Source organism: Serinus canaria, chromosome 5, assembly GCF_022539315.1.
Source record: "Serinus canaria isolate serCan28SL12 chromosome 5, serCan2020, whole genome shotgun sequence".
NCBI classification, from domain to species: domain Eukaryota; kingdom Metazoa; phylum Chordata; class Aves; order Passeriformes; family Fringillidae; genus Serinus; species Serinus canaria.
In genome coordinates, this window is record NC_066319.1 from 60,196,076 (window position 1) to 60,213,241 (window position 17,166).

At 49.8% G+C, this 17,166-nt stretch overlaps 1 protein-coding gene across 4 annotated transcripts in view; it reads left to right on the forward strand.

The window, feature by feature from the left end:
* NIN (ninein) overlaps positions 1 to 17,166 on the forward strand; it is a 66,502-nt gene that overhangs the window by 28,284 nt on the left and 21,052 nt on the right. For 3 of the 4 annotated variants that reach the window (XM_030240339.2, XM_050975443.1, XM_030240338.2), the window contains exons 8-23: positions 250 to 417; positions 1,988 to 2,124; positions 3,109 to 3,249; positions 3,944 to 4,118; positions 4,675 to 4,785; positions 5,493 to 5,582; positions 7,127 to 7,280; positions 7,607 to 7,728; positions 7,980 to 8,506; positions 9,159 to 11,171; positions 12,315 to 12,440; positions 13,241 to 13,310; positions 13,943 to 14,158; positions 14,463 to 14,576; positions 15,718 to 15,840; positions 16,351 to 16,464. In XM_030240339.2, the coding sequence (XP_030096199.1) occupies positions 250 to 417; positions 1,988 to 2,124; positions 3,109 to 3,249; positions 3,944 to 4,118; positions 4,675 to 4,785; positions 5,493 to 5,582; positions 7,127 to 7,280; positions 7,607 to 7,728; positions 7,980 to 8,506; positions 9,159 to 11,171; positions 12,315 to 12,440; positions 13,241 to 13,310; positions 13,943 to 14,158; positions 14,463 to 14,576; positions 15,718 to 15,840; positions 16,351 to 16,464 (4,401 nt within the window). The remainder of the gene's footprint in view (positions 1 to 249; positions 418 to 1,987; positions 2,125 to 3,108; positions 3,250 to 3,943; positions 4,119 to 4,674; positions 4,786 to 5,492; positions 5,583 to 7,126; positions 7,281 to 7,606; positions 7,729 to 7,979; positions 8,507 to 9,158; positions 11,172 to 12,314; positions 12,441 to 13,240; positions 13,311 to 13,942; positions 14,159 to 14,462; positions 14,577 to 15,717; positions 15,841 to 16,350; positions 16,465 to 17,166) is intronic. The other variant, XM_050975444.1, reaches the window with a different exon arrangement.

Genomic DNA, 17,166 nt, shown 5'->3' on the forward strand with positions numbered 1-17,166 from the left:
CTTTCTGGAGCAATGAGGCCAGCTCTGAAACACTGCTCCTCCTCCTGGGATTTATATTAAATCCCGAGCTCCTCCTCGCGCCCCGGTGCCGCGAGGTCAGCAGCAGCAGCAGCACTCCCGTGGGTTTGGCTTGGCAGTGAGGACAAGCAGAGCTTAATCCTGAATCTGTGGAGCAGTGCTAGGGAAATGCCATTGGTAAAGCCCTGTGGGCACTGCCTTTGCCCTGTCTCATCCTCATCCTCTCTGCAGTCCTTCGACGAGAGCGGCCGGCGCACCACCACCCCCTCGGCCATGCCCAGCACCATCGGCTTCTCCCTCTTCTCCAGCCTGGATGATGGCATGGGCTATGGCTGTGTGGAGGGGGTCCTGGACTGCTGGCACCAGGAGGGCATAGAGAACAGCCAGGAGATCCTGAAGGTAACCCCCAGCTGCATCTCACCCCTGGTTTGATGTGTAATTTTTTCTCCCTGTGTTGGATGCTGAGTTTTTTTGTCCTTTCCAAAGTCCCAGTTTTTTCCCCTTTTAAAACTTCCCACAGAGAAGCTGTGGCTGTTTCATCCCTGGAAGTGTTCAAGGCCCAGCTGGACAGGGCTTGGAGCAGCCTGGACTAGTGGAAAGTGTCCCCATGGTAGGGGGTGGAACTGGCTGATCATTAAATCTGTTCCAACCCAAACCATTCTATGATTCTATAAAAATTCCCAGTGCTAGGGACAAGAGGTCTGGGAAATTTCCAATCATTTCCTTTATGGTGCATCCCATTTTATCATCTTTAATGATAAAAATACTCAGTGATTTCAGCATAGCTCGAAGGAGCATTTGTTAGGAAGCAATTTAATTCCTTTTCCTCCCTGAATAGCTGCACCTGCAAACCTCTGAGCACTGGGGTGACCTGAATTATTGCTTGTGCTGAGGTGGAGGACAACCCTGCCCAGTCCTCAGTGTTCCATTAGAGAGAGTGAAAAGGTGATGGGGATGAAATCAGGTACCTGAATAAATCCATCCCTGTCCATCTCATTAGAAGCTGTGGGTGGGAGAAGATAATTTCATGTGATTCCAGCAGTGATGAGTGAGATTCTCCTGGCTTTTAAATATCCATGTGGGTAGAGAACAGCCAGGCTGGAATAACCTCTGCCATGGCTCAGGATTTAAAACCCACCCATCACCTGGCTGAGAAGGTGGGACCACCTTCACCAGATGTGGGTGTCCACCTTCACTTTGTTCCTTTCCCCTGGAAAATTGCTCTGTACTGGTGTCACTGGGTGGTTTCTGCAGTGTCTGCATGGTTCAGCCCCACCTCGAGTGCTTTGCTTTGTGCTCCTGCAGGGTTTAGGTTGGGAAAGTCCAGCTGTCAGCTCAGCCCTTGGTCACCACTGAGCCCCATCCCCAGGTGCCACATCCACATGGGTTTTGAACACTTCCAGGGAAAGGGAAAAGGCCTTCCTTCAAGGCTTGGAGCAGCCTGGGATGGTGGAAAGTGTCCTTGCCCATGGCAGGGCACTGGGTGACCTTTCATGTCCCTTCCAACCAAACCATTCTGGGGTTTTACAAAATCCCAAGCAGCTGCTGATGATAACTTGCTTTGAGAGCTGGGATCCTCCCATCCAGTCCCCCCTGCAGGGCTGCCTCTGGCTTGCCTCTGTTGCAAGAGCTGGTTTTCTTTGCCACGAGCATCCCCAGCTGATCCCTGCAGAGTCCAGGCTCCTTGGGTCCTGCAGGGAATTACTGCAATTCATCAGTCCTGGCCTTAATTTCCTGTTGGTCTTGCAGCACAACCAGGACACTTCCCCTCTCCAGAGCTGGCAGCAGCTCTGCTGGAGGGAGGTGGCAGAGATGTCTGGTTCATGTGTCACAAACACCCCCAGGGCAATAAATCAGCCAGCAAAGATCTCTTCTGAGCCTGCCTGCTCTGTCCTGTCAGTCCCTGCAGAAATGTCTCCAGGCTGCTGCAGGAAGCTCATCCCACTCAGAGGATTTGTTGTTTCCACAGGCTCTGGACTTCAGCTTGGATGGGAAGGTGAACCTGACGGAGCTGACGCTGGCTCTGGAGAACGAGCTCCTGATCACCAAGAATGGGGTGCACCAGGCAGCCCTGGCCAGCTTCAAAACAGAGATCAGGCACTTGATGTGAGTCCCAGGCATGGCTGGAGGTGCTGCTCCCTGCTCTGCTTGGCCAGGCAGGAGCTGAGGGAGCAGCTGAGGGGTGGCACTGCAAGGCTCAGTTCTCTGTTGGAGCGCTCAGGAACTTCCAGCTGTCTTGTTTTGCCTGGGAAAACCACTGAAACCTCCAAGGATTGCAGAAAAAATGGGGTTAAAAATTAAAAATGGAAGCAGGAGGCTGTTCCCAGTCTGGGAGTGGTCACTGCTGTCCACAGTGGTCATTGGTGGCCAAGGAATGCACAGCTCAGGGCAGAGACTGGTGGGGTTTGTCAGTACCTTTAACCCAAACTGATCTGGGGCATTGCAGAGGTTCTGCCACGTGGTAGATGTGGAGGTGAGGTTCAAACCCACTAAAAATCCCAATGTTTTTCCTTTGAAAGTCAACACAGTTTGACTTTGTGCTGGACTCACTGTGAAGGTTTCTCTATTGAAAAAGAAGGCTCCAGGGAGAGCTCAGAGGCCCTGGCAGGGTCTGGAGGGGCTCCAGGAGAGCTGGAGAGGGACTGGGGACAAGGGATGGAGGGACAGGAGCCAGGGAATGGCTCCCAGTGCCAGAGGGCAGGGATGGATGGGAGATTGGGAACTGGGAATTCCTGGCTGGGAGGGTGGGGGAGCCCTGGCACAGGGTGCCCAGAGCAGCCTGGGACAGTGGGAGATGTCCCTGCCATGGCAGAGGCTGGAATGAGAGGGTCTGGAAGGTCCCTTCCAACCCAAACCATTTCAGGATTTGAACTGGAGGGCTGGACCACAGCTGAGGGTCTCAGGTGTTGAGGTCTCAGGATCTGTGGGGACACCAAGGCATGTCCAGGTTCCAATCCAGTGACTAAATGCAGTTGATGAGACCCTTGGAGATCTTTCCAAGCTTGTTCTGTGATGTTTCAAATCCCCTTTTTTGGGGGGGAGCAGTGAGGGCTGACCTAATGCAGGCTGGCTCTGCTCTGCCCTGCCCAGGGAGAGGTTTGACCAGGTGGCCAGGGAGAAGGAGAAGCTGCGCTCGGACCTGGAGAAGGCGGAGAAGCTGAAATCCCTGATGGCCTCCGAGGTGGACGATCACCACGCCGCCATCGAGCGCCGCAACGAGTACAACCTCAGGTGGGGCAGCTGCAGCACCAGCCAGCCCTCCTCCTGGCCAGGGGCTTGGTGACCACCCAGCTCCACCCCCAGTGTGTTTGTCACCCTCTTCCTTGTGGGGGTACTGCTGTGGGTTTCTCTGGGTCTGCACTGAAGGCACTTGAGACATGTTCACACTCAGGTGTCCATTATTTCTTATCAGTGACACAGTCTCACTGCTGGGAGTTTGGCAGCTTTTCATCAGAAGGCACAAAATGGCCACAATCTCTTGTTCCAAGGGTTTTTAAGACTAAACTATCCAATTAAGAGCTGACACCTGGATTGTTTACCATTTTAACCCAATAACTGATCCCACAGAGCCCCCAGTGCAGACTTGTCTGCCCAATTACAAATTCCACCCAAACCCATGGAGAAGGAGGAAGAAGCAGCATGAAGAAGAAACCCAGGATGACACCCTGTGTCCTCCACCTTGCTTCCATCCACAACACACTAAAAACCCCAAACCCTCAATTTCTCACCCAGTGACACACCCACCCTGCTCTCTAGAATCTATTTCACACTTTCGTGGGTTCCAGTCTTGAAGTCTGGGAAACTTTCTCCATGAATGAGGGTCAGAATCAGAGCTCCCCTGGGGGTCAGGGCACCCCAGGGCAGACAGGGAAATATTCCCAGGGTTTCCACACTTGCTCTGACAGGCTCCTGTCCCCCCTGGCAGGAAGCTGGATGAGGAGTACAAGGAGAGAATCTCTGCTCTGAAGAACGAGCTGCGCAGGGAGCGGGAGCAGATCCTGCAGCAGGCCAACAAACAGAGGCTGGAGCTGGAGCAGGAGATTGAAAAGCTGAAAACGGAGGAGAACTACACCAGGGACCGCCTGGGGCTGGCCCTGAAGGTACCAGGGGCTGAGCACAGGCAGGATTTCCCCCAAAATCAGGAATACCCTGGCCAGGGGGAGTCACTCCTGCAGTCAGTGTTGGAAGAATGAGTTCTGGGCTGTGTTTAGCTGGCATTGAAGTGGTTGAAGCAGCAAGGTTGAGGCATGTCCATGAGAATTGGTGTTTGGGGCACCTTGATGGGTTTATCATGGATTCCTAACCTCCAGAGATTTCAAATCTCTGCTGCCATCACGTGCAGAGTGTGTGTGTGCACAGCTCTCAGATGAGCTGTCAAGCCAGGAGATAAAACACCTTGAGCAAGTTTAAAATCCTCTTTTAAACACAACCAAACCATGCAAAGCAAACTTGCTGTTGAGCCTTTTGATAATTTATCAAAAGTCCAATGTTCACACTTGCTGTGGCAGGGGTGGGTTGTGTGTGGATAAAAATAATTCCTAATTCCTGTCATCACCTGAAGCTTGGAATAGTGTCATGCTGGGTTGGGAGTTACCCTTATAATGCTGATTTTTCCTCCTCCAAGTGCTGATCTGTGGTGGGGTTTCTTTGCTCCAGGAAAACAGCCGCCTGGAAAACGAGCTCCTGGAAACAGGAGAAAAACTGGCTGAGTGTGAAAGTCTGGCAAGCAAACTGCAGAGGAACTTGGAAAATGTCCTGGCTGAGAAGGTAAATCCCCCTTTTCCCAGTGGGGTTTCAGAGTGAAATCATTTTTAAGTGGCTCCATTCCAGGGGTCTCTATCCAGATTATCCAGGCACAGCTTGGAAAATACAGATATTCCACCTTAGCTGTAATTCTATTCTAATTAAAGCAGGGACCCTTAGAATGAAGCAATCATCCTGAAGAGCTGCAGGGATTTTTATCTTTCCCCCAGCACAGAGATTTTTATCTTTCCATCCAGAGTTTTGGATGGGCCCAACTTGCAGGTCCTTTCCAGGGAAGATGATGCAGGTTTTACATGGCATCACTGCTGGAATTAGGTGAAAATCGAGGTGACCAGCTGTTCATGGCTGTATTGCATTAAACTTTCAGGATCTCAGCTTCTCCAGAGATGTTTCAGTTTGTGCAGCCATAGCCCAAGGTTCATTTATTGGGATTCCCAGCCTTCTTTAAAGCTTGGGGTTATTTGCCACACTGAGATGTGCATATGCTCAGGTGAAAGCTGTGATCTGGAGTCAGAAGGAGCAGGAGAGCTGTGCTGGGTGGCAGGCAGGTTCTTTGGGGACGTTACTCATTCTCTGCTAGGAGGAAAGTGAAAAAAATCCAGAGTGGAGAGAGAGGGGAGTGCAGGCTGCAGCACTGCTTGGGATGGCACCCATGCTGTCCTGAGCTGCAGGCTGGGTGGATAAGTGGATATCCCACTCCTGTGTTGCAGTTTGGTGACCTGGATCCCAGCAGTGCAGAGTTTTTCCTGCAGGAGGAGAGGCTGGCCCAGATGAGGAGCGAGTACGAGCAGCAGTGCAGGGTAAGTGGGGCTGGGACCCGGCTCCTGTGTCCACCAGGAGCATCACAGAACCATTTAGGGTGGAAAATCCCTCTCAGATGGAATCCAGCCATTCCCCCAGCCCTGCTCTAAGCATGTCCCCAAGTGCCACAGCCTCACTGCAGGCAGCAGCACGAGGCAGGTTGGGAATCTCTTCCCACAGAACCAGAGGGTGAGGTGCCCCCAGGGTGGGCTGGGAGAGGGTCCACGGAGCCCTGTGAATTCAGAGATGCAGGAATTTGTGGATGTGTTGTATTTCTCCTCATTTCGCTGGGTTTCAGATCAGAAATATATATATTTTTTAAATAAGCCTGAGAACAGAAAGTTTGCTTTCTCTTCCATCTTGTGTACTTGAAAGACTTCAAGGTGAGCCTGCAGGTTTTCTATTTCCACACCTGCCTGCTGATATCTGCAGGGGCACCAGCTCATCTATTGCCCAGAGAAGCTGTGCCTGCCCCTGGATCCCTGGAAGTGTCCAAGGCTGGGTTGGTTGGAGCAGCCTGGGACAGTGGAAGGTGTCCCTGCCATGGCAGGGGTGGGATGGGATGAGCTTTGGAATCCCTTCCCAAACCCAATCCAATCTGGGATTCTGTGATCTGTTCTGCAGGGTCCTTTCCATTCAATCAAGGGCTGCCTTGGAAGCTGCAGTTTAAAAGCAAAAATGGTCCAGAAGTAGGAGTTGAATCGATACTTCTCCATATGCAGCTGATTTTTCTCCTTTTGAGGATGGCAGATATAAGTCAGTACTCAAGGTTCACTTCCTGGGCCTTTCAGACCTGCAGGGCTCTGTGTTTGCACACTCAGGGAGTTGTTTTCCCCAGTAGCTGCTGTTCCTGGAGTGAGTGCACAGCTCTTGGCACAAACCCTCGGGATGCTCCTCTGGCAGGCAGGAGGAAGGACCAGATGGTGAATGCAGTAATGAGGGGATCCCTTTCCTAATTTGATCTTTTGCTTCTGATTTGATTTTTTTTTTCAAGTGGATGGTGTCTGAGGAGGCATTTCCCAACTGATTGGAAATGTTACTAAAGCTGCTTTTTAATAAAAGGTCACAGGATGAAGGAATAAAGGGAAAGCTCCTGGAGCTCCTGTTACACCTTCACCTTTGAGAGTGGGATTGTAGAATCATCAGAGAATCCCAGAATGGTTTGGGTTGGAAGGGACCTTAAAAACCATCTTGTTCCACCTCTGGCCATGGGCAGGGACACCTTCCACCATCCCAGGCTGCTCCAAGCCCTGTCCAGCCTGGCCTTGGGCACTTCCAGGGATCCAGGAGCAGCCACAGCTGCTCTGAGAATTCCATTCCAGGGCCTCCCCACCCTCAGAGTCAGGAATTCCTTCCCAGTCTCCCATCCAGCCCTGCCCTCTGGCACTGGGAAGCCTTTCCCCTTGTTTGGCTGTGGCTCTGTGTTTCTGACAAATCTTTCTGTGCTGTAATTCCCACCTCAATGTCCTGTGGTGGGACTGGGGGGATGCTCAGCAGCCTTGGCTCCTTTTCACTCAGCTTTTTGTGTTGCCCTCCCTGTCAGGAGCTGCAGGACCAGATTGATGAGCTGCACTCAGAGCTGCAGGAGTTCCGTGCCCAGGGCAGAGTGCTCAGGCCTGCCCTGAAGAATTCCTTGTCAGAGGAGTTTGACATGGACATGAAGAGTCATGGCACCAGTGGCATTGAGCCTGACCAAGGTAAAATATCCCTCCTGTGGGACTGACATCTGGGCTGCAGGTGTTTACAGCATCTTAGAGGTCATTCTGTGAAACCTTCCCAGTGAGACTTGCTCCCCAGCTCTAATTTGGTGTTTAATGTTAATTTGGAGTCTGACTGCTGAACCAGATTTAAGGCTGAAATTGAAGTTTGCTGTTCCTTGGCTGTGTTTGTGATGAGAGTTTGAGAGCTGCCAAACAAATCTGAATTGCTGAAGTAATTCTGTTGAGAATGATATCTCTTTATGTATTGTATAATTAATGTTTTTATAGTTATGTAAGTTAATACTTGATTGCTTTTTCCAAAGGACTCGGTTCAGAAGACTGCAACCCATTAAATATGAGCATAGAGGCAGAAATGGCCATTGAGCAGATGAAGGAGCAGCACCACAGGGATCTGCATCACCTCAAACAGGAGCTTGAAGACACAGTAAGTGTTGGAATGAGATGGTCTTGGAGGTCCCTTCCCACCCAAACCAATTTGGGATTCCGTGATCCCAGGAAGAAATAAAGCTGAGCACTGATGCATTCTTTCCTGGGAAATTAATGTGAGATGCTGAAGTGGAAATCTCAATATTCAGCAGAGTGAACATATAAAACTAGATGGAAATATTGATGAAAACATCCCTGTGGAATATTCTGTGGAAAATGAACAAATCCATCCCGTTTTCCCTCTTGCAGGTGAGCCATTATGAAAAGCAGCTGGATGAGACAAAAGCCCAGTGGGAAAAGGAGCAGGAGGATCTGAGGCAGAAGTGTGCTGAGGAGATGAATGCCATGGAGAAGCAGATCACTGGCCTGAAAAATCAAATAGCAGAGCTGCAGGGAGAGGCAGCAGCGCTCAGAGAGCAGCAGGAGGAGCTCAGCTCCAAACACAGCGAGGAGAAAAACAAATTGCAGCTGCATTTTGATGAGGAGAAAGCCAATCTGCAGGAAGTGCTGAGGCAGGAGCACGAGGATGAGGTCAGGGCCAGAGTGGAGCAGCTGAAGGAGAAGTTCAGGCGAGAACGGGAGGAGCTGATGCAGAAGAGTGTCTGGGTGGAAGAGAAGATGAGAGCGTTGGTGCAGAGCCTGCAGGAGGAGAAGGGGGAGCTGGAGCAGGGCTTCCAGGAGCAGCTGAAGAGGCTGGCAGAGGTGCATGCCCTGGAGAAGGAGGAGCTCCAGGAGGAGCTGCTGAGGAAGCACCAGCAGGAGCTGGAGGAGGAAAGGTGAGTGTCACCTCTGGTGGGGACAGTGCTGGGGCGTGGTGAGCAGGGCAGAAACCCCTCCCTGCTGGGGAATTCCAGGTGTCCTGCTCTGTCCCACTGCACTGGGCTGCTCTCCAGGGCTTTGTCTCTTCTGACCTTTCTCCAGCAGATCTTTAGATTCATTTGTGGCTCGCCCAGAGGCAGCAGTTGTGTTAAAGCATAACCAGGAGTGATTAACTCGAGCTCTGTGCTCCACAAATCCCTTTAAAACTCCAACTCTGGGTTTTCAGAGTTCTTGGCTGAAGAAGGAAAGGGGTGGCTGGGATGTGCTTTTAGCCAACATGGAGTGTCAAAAGAAACTGAAGCCACCCTGGGGTGAAGGGGGTGAGAGCATCTGCCCCCCCCCAAAATCTGAGCACAGGCACTGAAGGGCACAAATTGCACATGAAACCTTTTCTGAGGACATTTCATGAGTCGTTGCACTTTTCCAAGGCAGTTTTGCTTTTTGAGGTTTCACCAAATTGCCTCGAATTTAACTTACAGCTCCCAGAAACACCCATCCAGTAGTCAGTGGATAAAAAACAAAGTAAATTTCCAACTTGTTTTATTCAGCCTAAAAAGCCACTTTAACCTCTGAGGTAGTTTAGTAATATCTTATGTTAACCATGTCTAGGAAAAAAATGGCAAGTGACTATAACAGAAGAGCATCTCATGCACAAACCCAGTTTTCTGTGGACACACAAACCCTGGTGAATAAATATGAAGAAAGCCTGCAGAGCCTGGAAGGACGTTACCAGAGAGAGCTGCAGGAGCTTGCTGAGCAGCAGAGAGAGGAGAAATCCCAGTGGGAGTTTGAAAGGGATGAAATTGCTCAGGAGGCTGCTGAGGCCCACAAGCAGCTGAAGGAAAGCTTGGCAAGTGAGAAGGCTGTTTGTTCTGCCCTGAGCCAGGAGAAGGATCTCCTGGAGAAGAATTTTAAGGAAGAGGTGAACAAGCTGGTGTGTGAGAGGGAGCAGCTGGAGAAGGAGCTGAGAGAGCTGAGGAGTGCTGCCCAGGAGCAAGAGGAAAAGATGATGGAGAAAATCAACCAACTCCAAAATGACCATGAAAAAGAGCTCAAGGAGAAAGATGAACAGATATCCACAGTGGAGCAAAATGGGAAACTGGTTAGGGAAAAGCTGGAGAGACTGGCCAGTGAGTATAAGCGAGAGAAAGAAGAGCTCAATTCCAAACTTCTCTCTTTGGAGAGTTTAAACAGAGACATTTGTGAAAGGGCAGAGACAGAAAAGGCTGAGATGGGCTTGGAAGTGTCAGAGCTGCGAGGGAAAATACAGAAATTGCAGTGGGAAACACGGAGCTTCTCTGCCCTGCAGAGCCACTACAGGGCCCTGGAGAGTGAGTATGCAAAGGCCAAGAGCCAGATCGCTGCTTCTCCTGCTGCAGCTCCTCTGGGAGAGGATGGGGACGTTCTCCAAAACCTGCAGAAGGTGCACGAGCAGGCAGTGAAGGAGAATGTCAGGATGGCTGCCCAGATCCTGAGGCTGCAGCACCGGCTGCGAGCAGCAGCAGCAGAGCAGGAGCTGCAAGCTCCCAGCCCCAGCTGCTCCCAGGCTGGCTCAGAAGCAGAGGAGATGGAGCCCAGTTTGGAAGGGTTGCCCAGTGATTGTCAAGATGTGGCCGTGAGGGCAGATTTCGGTGTCCTTCCACCTCTGGAGGCTGATCCTACAGACCTGGAAGAAATGTCAGAGGTGGATTGGGATCTGGAGGAGGGATGTGTGAAAGCCAGAGCTGGTGGCCACCCTGAGGCACAGGGGTGTTGGATCCAGGGAAGTCAAGCAGCTCTGGATGCTGATGGCAACCAGGATGGTGACAAGAACCTTTCCTGGGTGCCTCTGCTGCCAAAAAAGGGAGATCTGGAGAAAGCTCTGGGGCCAAAAGCGCTCCACAGCGATGTCAAACAGCAGAAGGTTCATCTGCTAAATCACAGAACAGCTCCCAAAAATAGAGGGTTTCTTTCTGATGCTTTGAAGGTGCAGGGGGAGCTGGAGGGGGCTGAAGAGCTGAGTGAAGACTCTCTCCAGCTGGATCACACTCCTGGGGCAGCAAACGGTGACCTGAAGAGCGTAATAGCTCAGCTTTGGAAAAGGATGGAAGAGCTGGAAGACAGATCCATGGCACAGGCTGAACTTCTGTCACTGCAAGAAGAAATTCAGGTAGAAAATGAGGATCTGAAGGCTGAAGTGATGCAGTTAATGGAAAGAAATGGAGTGCTGGAAGACAGCCTGCGTAGGCTGAGGAGGCTTTGTTGTGAGCAAAAAGAAAGTGAGGTGGAAAGCGTCGGGTTTGGAGATGAAAACACCAAATTCCTGGTGCAAGGATTGGAGGATATGAAAGGATTGGAAGATATGAAAGAATTGGAGGGTGAACAAGAAGCTCAAGGAATCTCAGGTGTGCCCAGTGACACGAGAGGTGGGAAGCTGGAAGAAGATCCCACCACGTGCACGGCCCAGCAGGAGACGAACCCCCAAGGCGACAGCGCCGCGACACAAGTGGGACAAGCAGGAATGAGGGATCCCAACCCCCAGGTGAAGGAGACAGCTCTGGGTGCCCCAGAGGAGAGGAGGGCAGTGAGCCAGGGCTTGCAGAGCACGTGCACTGAGCTGCAGCAGAAGGTTGACCTGCTGAGGTAACGTACCGCGGCGCTCGCCACTAACCCAGCGCTGCCCCGGCCGCTCCTTTAACCACCCTAGATTAACTCTGATTTAACTCTGAGTAGCAAGCAGTGCCCTGGACTCCTAACTCCTCTAGGCATGGATAAAGACCACTGCAATCAATAGCTGTGTGTGACTTACTCCTCTCTGAGCACCTGCCAGCTGTCCTGTGTGTGGATGTCACCGTCACCGTGTGTAGCTCGTCCTCCAGCACAAACCCCTTTGCATCCCCATGTCCAAAATCCATGGTAACACCTCCAGAGTGCTTCCTAGCTTTTACTAATCTTCACCTCACTCAGTTTGTTCCCTTCTAGAGCTGAATGTTGCTCACAAGGCTGAAATTGCTCCTGTTTTGCCTCAGTATGCTGTAGGATGATGGTAATTTGAAATACTGTTTTTGTCAGTATTTATGTTAATATTAGAGAATTATAGGGACATTTTTTCCTCAGTTAGGAACCCCTCAGGAGTGGGGAATGGTAAATACAGTTATAAAACATATATTCATTATATTATACTCCTCATAGGTTTTACCTACTTTTTTTAACTGCTGTATTCCAGCAAGGATTTTTTTTTTTTTTTAATGGATAAAGTGGCTACAAGTGGTTTAATTATTGTTCAGCACCAGCTTCCTGCAGGAAATTGTTCTTTCAGGTGTCCCAGCATGGCTAAGTTATTTCTGTGCGGTCTCCTGAGGACAGAAATGACATTTTCCAACCGTGCTGTTCCCAGAATTCTGAATTCCAGCTGGGGAAACAGCTCACCCTCCTGGCAGCCTGCATATTGTGCTGTTCAGCTGTTATTCCAGCTTAAGGACTGAAAGATATGTAGAACATAGTGGGAAACTTTAGGTTTTAACTCACTTGAGCTGCTTAAAAAGAAGCCCCAAAAGCCCAGGGGTGTTTTTATAGTTTGTTGTAAAATTTTGGGGTTTTTTTGAACAAACTGGGGAGCGCTCCTGCTGAATTCATGTAAAATACAAATACACCATTTATGCATAAAACAAGGCAGTTGTAGCTTTGGTTTTTGAAGCATTACAGGTAGCTCTGACTCCAGGGCACTTCTTCCCTGTCCAGGTGTCCCACAGGATCTGTTCTCACTTGTCTCCTGTCTCTGCCCAGGTGTGAGACCGAGAAGCTCCGCGAGGAAAACGCCCTCCTGAAGAACGAGGTGACTTTCCTGAATGAGGAGGGGAGTGCTTCCAGCCTGAAGCTGAGGGAGCTGAATGGATCCAGGGAAGAAATGAGGTGAGAATCCCATGGGGAATGCACCCTGTGGTGCCTTCAGGCTCAGCCACCATGGGCTCATCCCTTCTCTCCAAGCTCCTTGGTGTGTTAGGTGCTGTACAGATCCCAAATTGGGGTTATTTCATGGAAATCCAGCAGGCTCTCAGGTTAGTCCTCATCCTTTCCCCTGCCCCAGCTTGTCCTGCCCACCCCCAGAGCCAGGCTGGGGTGTAGCTGCAGGCATTGAGGTGACCCAGTAACACACAGAGGACTTGGGAGCTGACCTGATGCAATCATTTCATTATTTGTGCTTCAGCAAAGGCAGGGAGAGGCTCATCTGACAGATTATTCCAGTGGGTGGGTCTTTGGCAAGTGCAGAACCATCCCTGACCCTGGGATTGTTCTTCCCCTCTAGGAAAGACCCACCCTGAGAGGCTGAGCATTTGCCAAGTTGATGCAGAACAGGGATGCTGAGCAATAAATAAATAAATTAATGCCCACAGTTACCATTTCTGGTGGTGTTTAAAAAAAAAAAAAAGCTTTTTAGAATCATTAAGGTTGGAAAAGTCCTCAAGATCATCAAGTCCAACCGTTCCCCCAGCACTGATCCCTGTCCCCAAGTGCCACATCCACATGGATTTGAAATCCCTCAGGGATGGGAACTCCACCCCTGCCCTGGGCAGTGAAGAAATCTTTCCTGATACCCAATCCAAACCTCCCCTGGCACAACTTGAGGTGATTCCTCCTGGGCAATCTTGCAGTTGTGTGATTATTGATAATGTTAATTATCTTAGTGTTAATGAGCTTTCATTTCTCCATAGGCAGAAGATAGAGGCTGTGAGAAAGGAGAAAGTGGCTGTGCAGAAGATGGTGGACAACCTGAAAAAGCAGGTGTGTGGCAGCAGAAAACCAGCATTTTATAAATTGAAATGTTTGGGTGGCTGTTTTATTGCACTTTGGGATTGATTTGAGGCTTCCTTGACCTGCTCATAAGACAAAAGCTGTAATTGTCCAGATTGATTGTGATTGTCCAGGCTTGAGAGCACTTTCCACAGTCAGTTGGAAAGTTGGAAATACAAAGTTTAAACCTTTTGTTTTGTAGTTTTTGTGCAATTCTCTGCAGTAGCCCTTGGGAAATAGAGATTGTGATTCAACCTCTGCTCATTTCCCAGCTGGCTTGGCCTAGGAATTCTGCCAGTTGCATCCACGTGGCTGCTGCTTTTATTGTAGGGGTGGCTTGTTACAATGGGTGAAATAAAAGGATTAATTACCTTTAACATCCATGCCATCTTGGTATTGCTTAGGAAAATATTTGCTCAGAGTAATCTATCAGGATAACCCTCAAAATCCACACCAGCATGGCAGAGGGTTGGGTGACTGGTCTCTAATTAAGGCCAATTATGACAAATTATTTGTTTGGAGTCACTGTCAGAGTGAGACTTGTCAGATCTTTATTCACCTTAATAGAAAGGAAATAGCCAAAATGTCATTCCTGGTGTGAAATCACTGCTGTCCCCTCTCAGGTGGCTGATCTGAAGACCAGGAACCAACAGCTGGACTCTGAAAATACAGAACTCAGCCAGAGGAACTCCAAAAACCAAGCAGATGTGCAGGATCTCAATCAACAGCTGGCAAGGGTGCTCAAGCAAAAGGACAGGGAAGAGGGGAAGTGTACCCTGGAAGAGTGGGAAAAGGAGAGGCTGCTGCTGAAAGAGGAGCTGGAAAACTCCAAAATCGAGGTACAGGATTTGGTTGGACAGTTGGACCTCAGGGGCTTTGGAGTTTGCATCCCTGTCCTGAGATGGGATTTCAAAGCTGAGCTTTGCTAAGTGCTGGCTTAAACACAGCAGCAGCCAAAAGCCAGGAGGGAAAAATGTGCAGGTTTGTCTTGCAAACACAGCTCAGTGGTGCCAAATATTTCCCTGCATTTTCCATGTTCATCCAGTGCCACCTCAGCTCTATCCAGTGGCTGCAGCATCCTCTGCTTCAGCTTTGCCCTGTGAATCTCCTAAATTGAAATCTCAGCCTTTTCATTTTTTGCAGTCCTCAAATATGGTGTCGTCTTTGGAGGTGGATTTGTCAAAAATGAAGGTTCAAGCTCATCTCCTGGAGCAGGAGAACCACATCCTCAAGCAGGAGCTGGAGAAGACAAAACAGGTATGGCCTCCTATTGCCCAGAGGAGCTGTGGCTGTCCCTGCATCCCTGGAAGTGTCCTTGGAGCAACCTGGGACAGTGGAAGGTGTCCCTGCTTATTCCAGAGAGATTGGAACTTGATGACCTCTAAAGGTCCCTTCCATCCCAAACCCTTCTGGGATCTGAGTGCCATCCCTTTGATTGGCACCATCTCTTAATGGCTGAAAATTGAGAGGTGGAAATAGTTGATTTCTTTAAAGAAAGGGAAAAAGGAAGGGAATGTAACTCCTCTGGAAAGGGTTTCCAGGTACAGCACACTTCAAATAAGGTTGGAGTCACTTAGACTTTGCCAAAAGATTTTGGGAGTAGTGGATTTACAAAGAGAAGCTTTGGTCAGGATAAAGATTTGAAGCTGTAATTAAGGGATAGACAAGGCAGATGGGATCCAGAGGAGAACATTTCCCTGGTGAACTGGAGATAAACCATTTTAGCTCCATTTAAGGAGTGAGCTCTTCCAGCATGGCCTGTCAGGGAGAATTCCTGTTGCTAAACCCATCTGGAGATCTGGGAGTCTCACAAGGTCTGAGGATAATTTCCTGGAGAGCTCAGTTATCTCCTGTACAAGCCCAGTTCAATTGGCTGTAAATGTATGCTAATAAACCCAGATAATGAAGGCTTCAGATGAGGCAGCTCCCTGATTAGGGCTGCACAAAGTCATTTTGTGCACAGTGTAAAACACTCCCTGCTCAGGGTAGATAATGCTCTTGAAAAGCAAAAGCAGCTGAGGCCCATTGAGGAAGGAGTGGATTGTGGCTGGAGTGTAATTACAGGAGATGCAGGGAGGAAAGGCAGTGATAAAACCCTGGGGCACTTGGGAGAAGGATTGGAAGTCAGCAGTGCAGGGGTTTCCCTCTGGGTTTGGTGATTTCCGTGGGATAGGATGGAAAAATCCTTCCCTGTCAGGGAGGAGAGGGCCTGGCACGGGCTCCTGCATCCCTGGAAGTGTCCAAGGACACCTTGGAGCAGCCTGGGATAGTGGAAGGTGTCTCTGCTCATGGCCTCTAAAGGTTCCTTCCAAGCCAAACCATTTGGGCATCCCCTGATTTTCATGGCAAATTCTGTGCCAGCACCAAACTGCAGCTCTCAGGGGTTTGTTTCCCACAGCTGCCCAGATGTCCTGACCTTGCTGACCTTCAAAATGAAGTTGCAAGTTTAATCACTAAAAATGAAAAGCTGCAGAAAGAGAAAGAAGCTCTGAGTGAGGAACTGAACAGATGCATTGATAAGGTAAGGAAGGCAAATCCTCATCCCCCTGTGCTGTAAAAGGCTGGGAAAATTCCTAGATCTGTAAAACTTCTCTGGATGTTTTTTCCCTCACCCTCAAGTCAGATAAAGGCTTTATTGCCACTGCCTGTATTTATTTTTTTTTTTTCCTAGCTGGTCTTAGAGAGGAAAGCTTCAATTCTGGAGCACAGCTTTACTGTAATTTGATTATGTAGAAAATTCCAAACATTGCAAGGAAGAGAGGCCTGGATATAAATTCTGCAGCAGGACAAGGCAGGCAGTGTTCTTGGACTGTCATTGCATCTCTAACCTCCTGTCACTCTGAACTGGAGCAGAGCTCTCTGCACACTGTCAATAATCATCCCATTGTGTGGAAATTCAGGGAGCTCGAGGGGCTTTTTGCTTTCCTGCCTTTCCCTTCCTTCCTTAGCTTTAACTCCCTCTAGGGTGACCCTTGAGGTGGTGAAATGGAGTCAAAACCAAATTCCTGAGTGAGGATTGATCTCATTGCAGGCAGCTCAGGTCAGCTGCCTGGAGAGTGCAGTTGGCAGCTTGAAGCAGGAGCAGAAATCCTGGGAGCAGCAGAGTCAGGCACTGAAAGCAGAGCTCAGCCTCTCCCAGGACAAGGTATGGAACCCTGATTTATGGTCTAACCTGAGCAAAGCTCTTGGATCATCTCCTGCAGTGCTTTTTGTCATGGAAGGCCCCTCCTGATGCCATGCAGCTGAGGATGGCTGCTTGAGGGATGCTCTTAAAGGACAAAAGGGAACTTGTTAAACACAAGGAGGGATTTTTCTCTCTGCAGCCAGGTTACTCTGCCAATTCCCTCTGCCTGGTGATTCCTGAAATGCTGCAGAGACTCTGCTGTTGCTCCTCTGTCCTGGTGCAGGCCCATCCTTCCCCAGGCAGGGATGGGATCAAGTGGTTCCCTGCCAGGCTGAGCCTTCCTGGAGCAGGAAGAATAAACAATTCAAGGGAAAGCTTCTTTCCAGGGTGTCTCAGTAAATGCTCAGGGCTGGAAGGTGTTTCTGGTGAATGCAGCTTTGTGGCTCTGTTCAAAGTGGGTGGCTGGGAGCTTGGAACAGAAAGTTGGAAAATCATTTGGAATGACAGAGTTTTAAGGATAGAAAATCTTTATAAGAATGAGTCCAGTCATTCCCCCAGAACTGCCCAGGCCACCACTGCCCCTTGTCCCCAAGTGCCACATCCACCCAGCTTTAAATCCCTGCAGGGATGGGGATGGCACCACTGCCCTGGGCACTGTGCCAGTGCTCAAAAATCCCTTCCATGAGGAAATATCCAATCTAGCCAATATCCAATCTGAGCCTC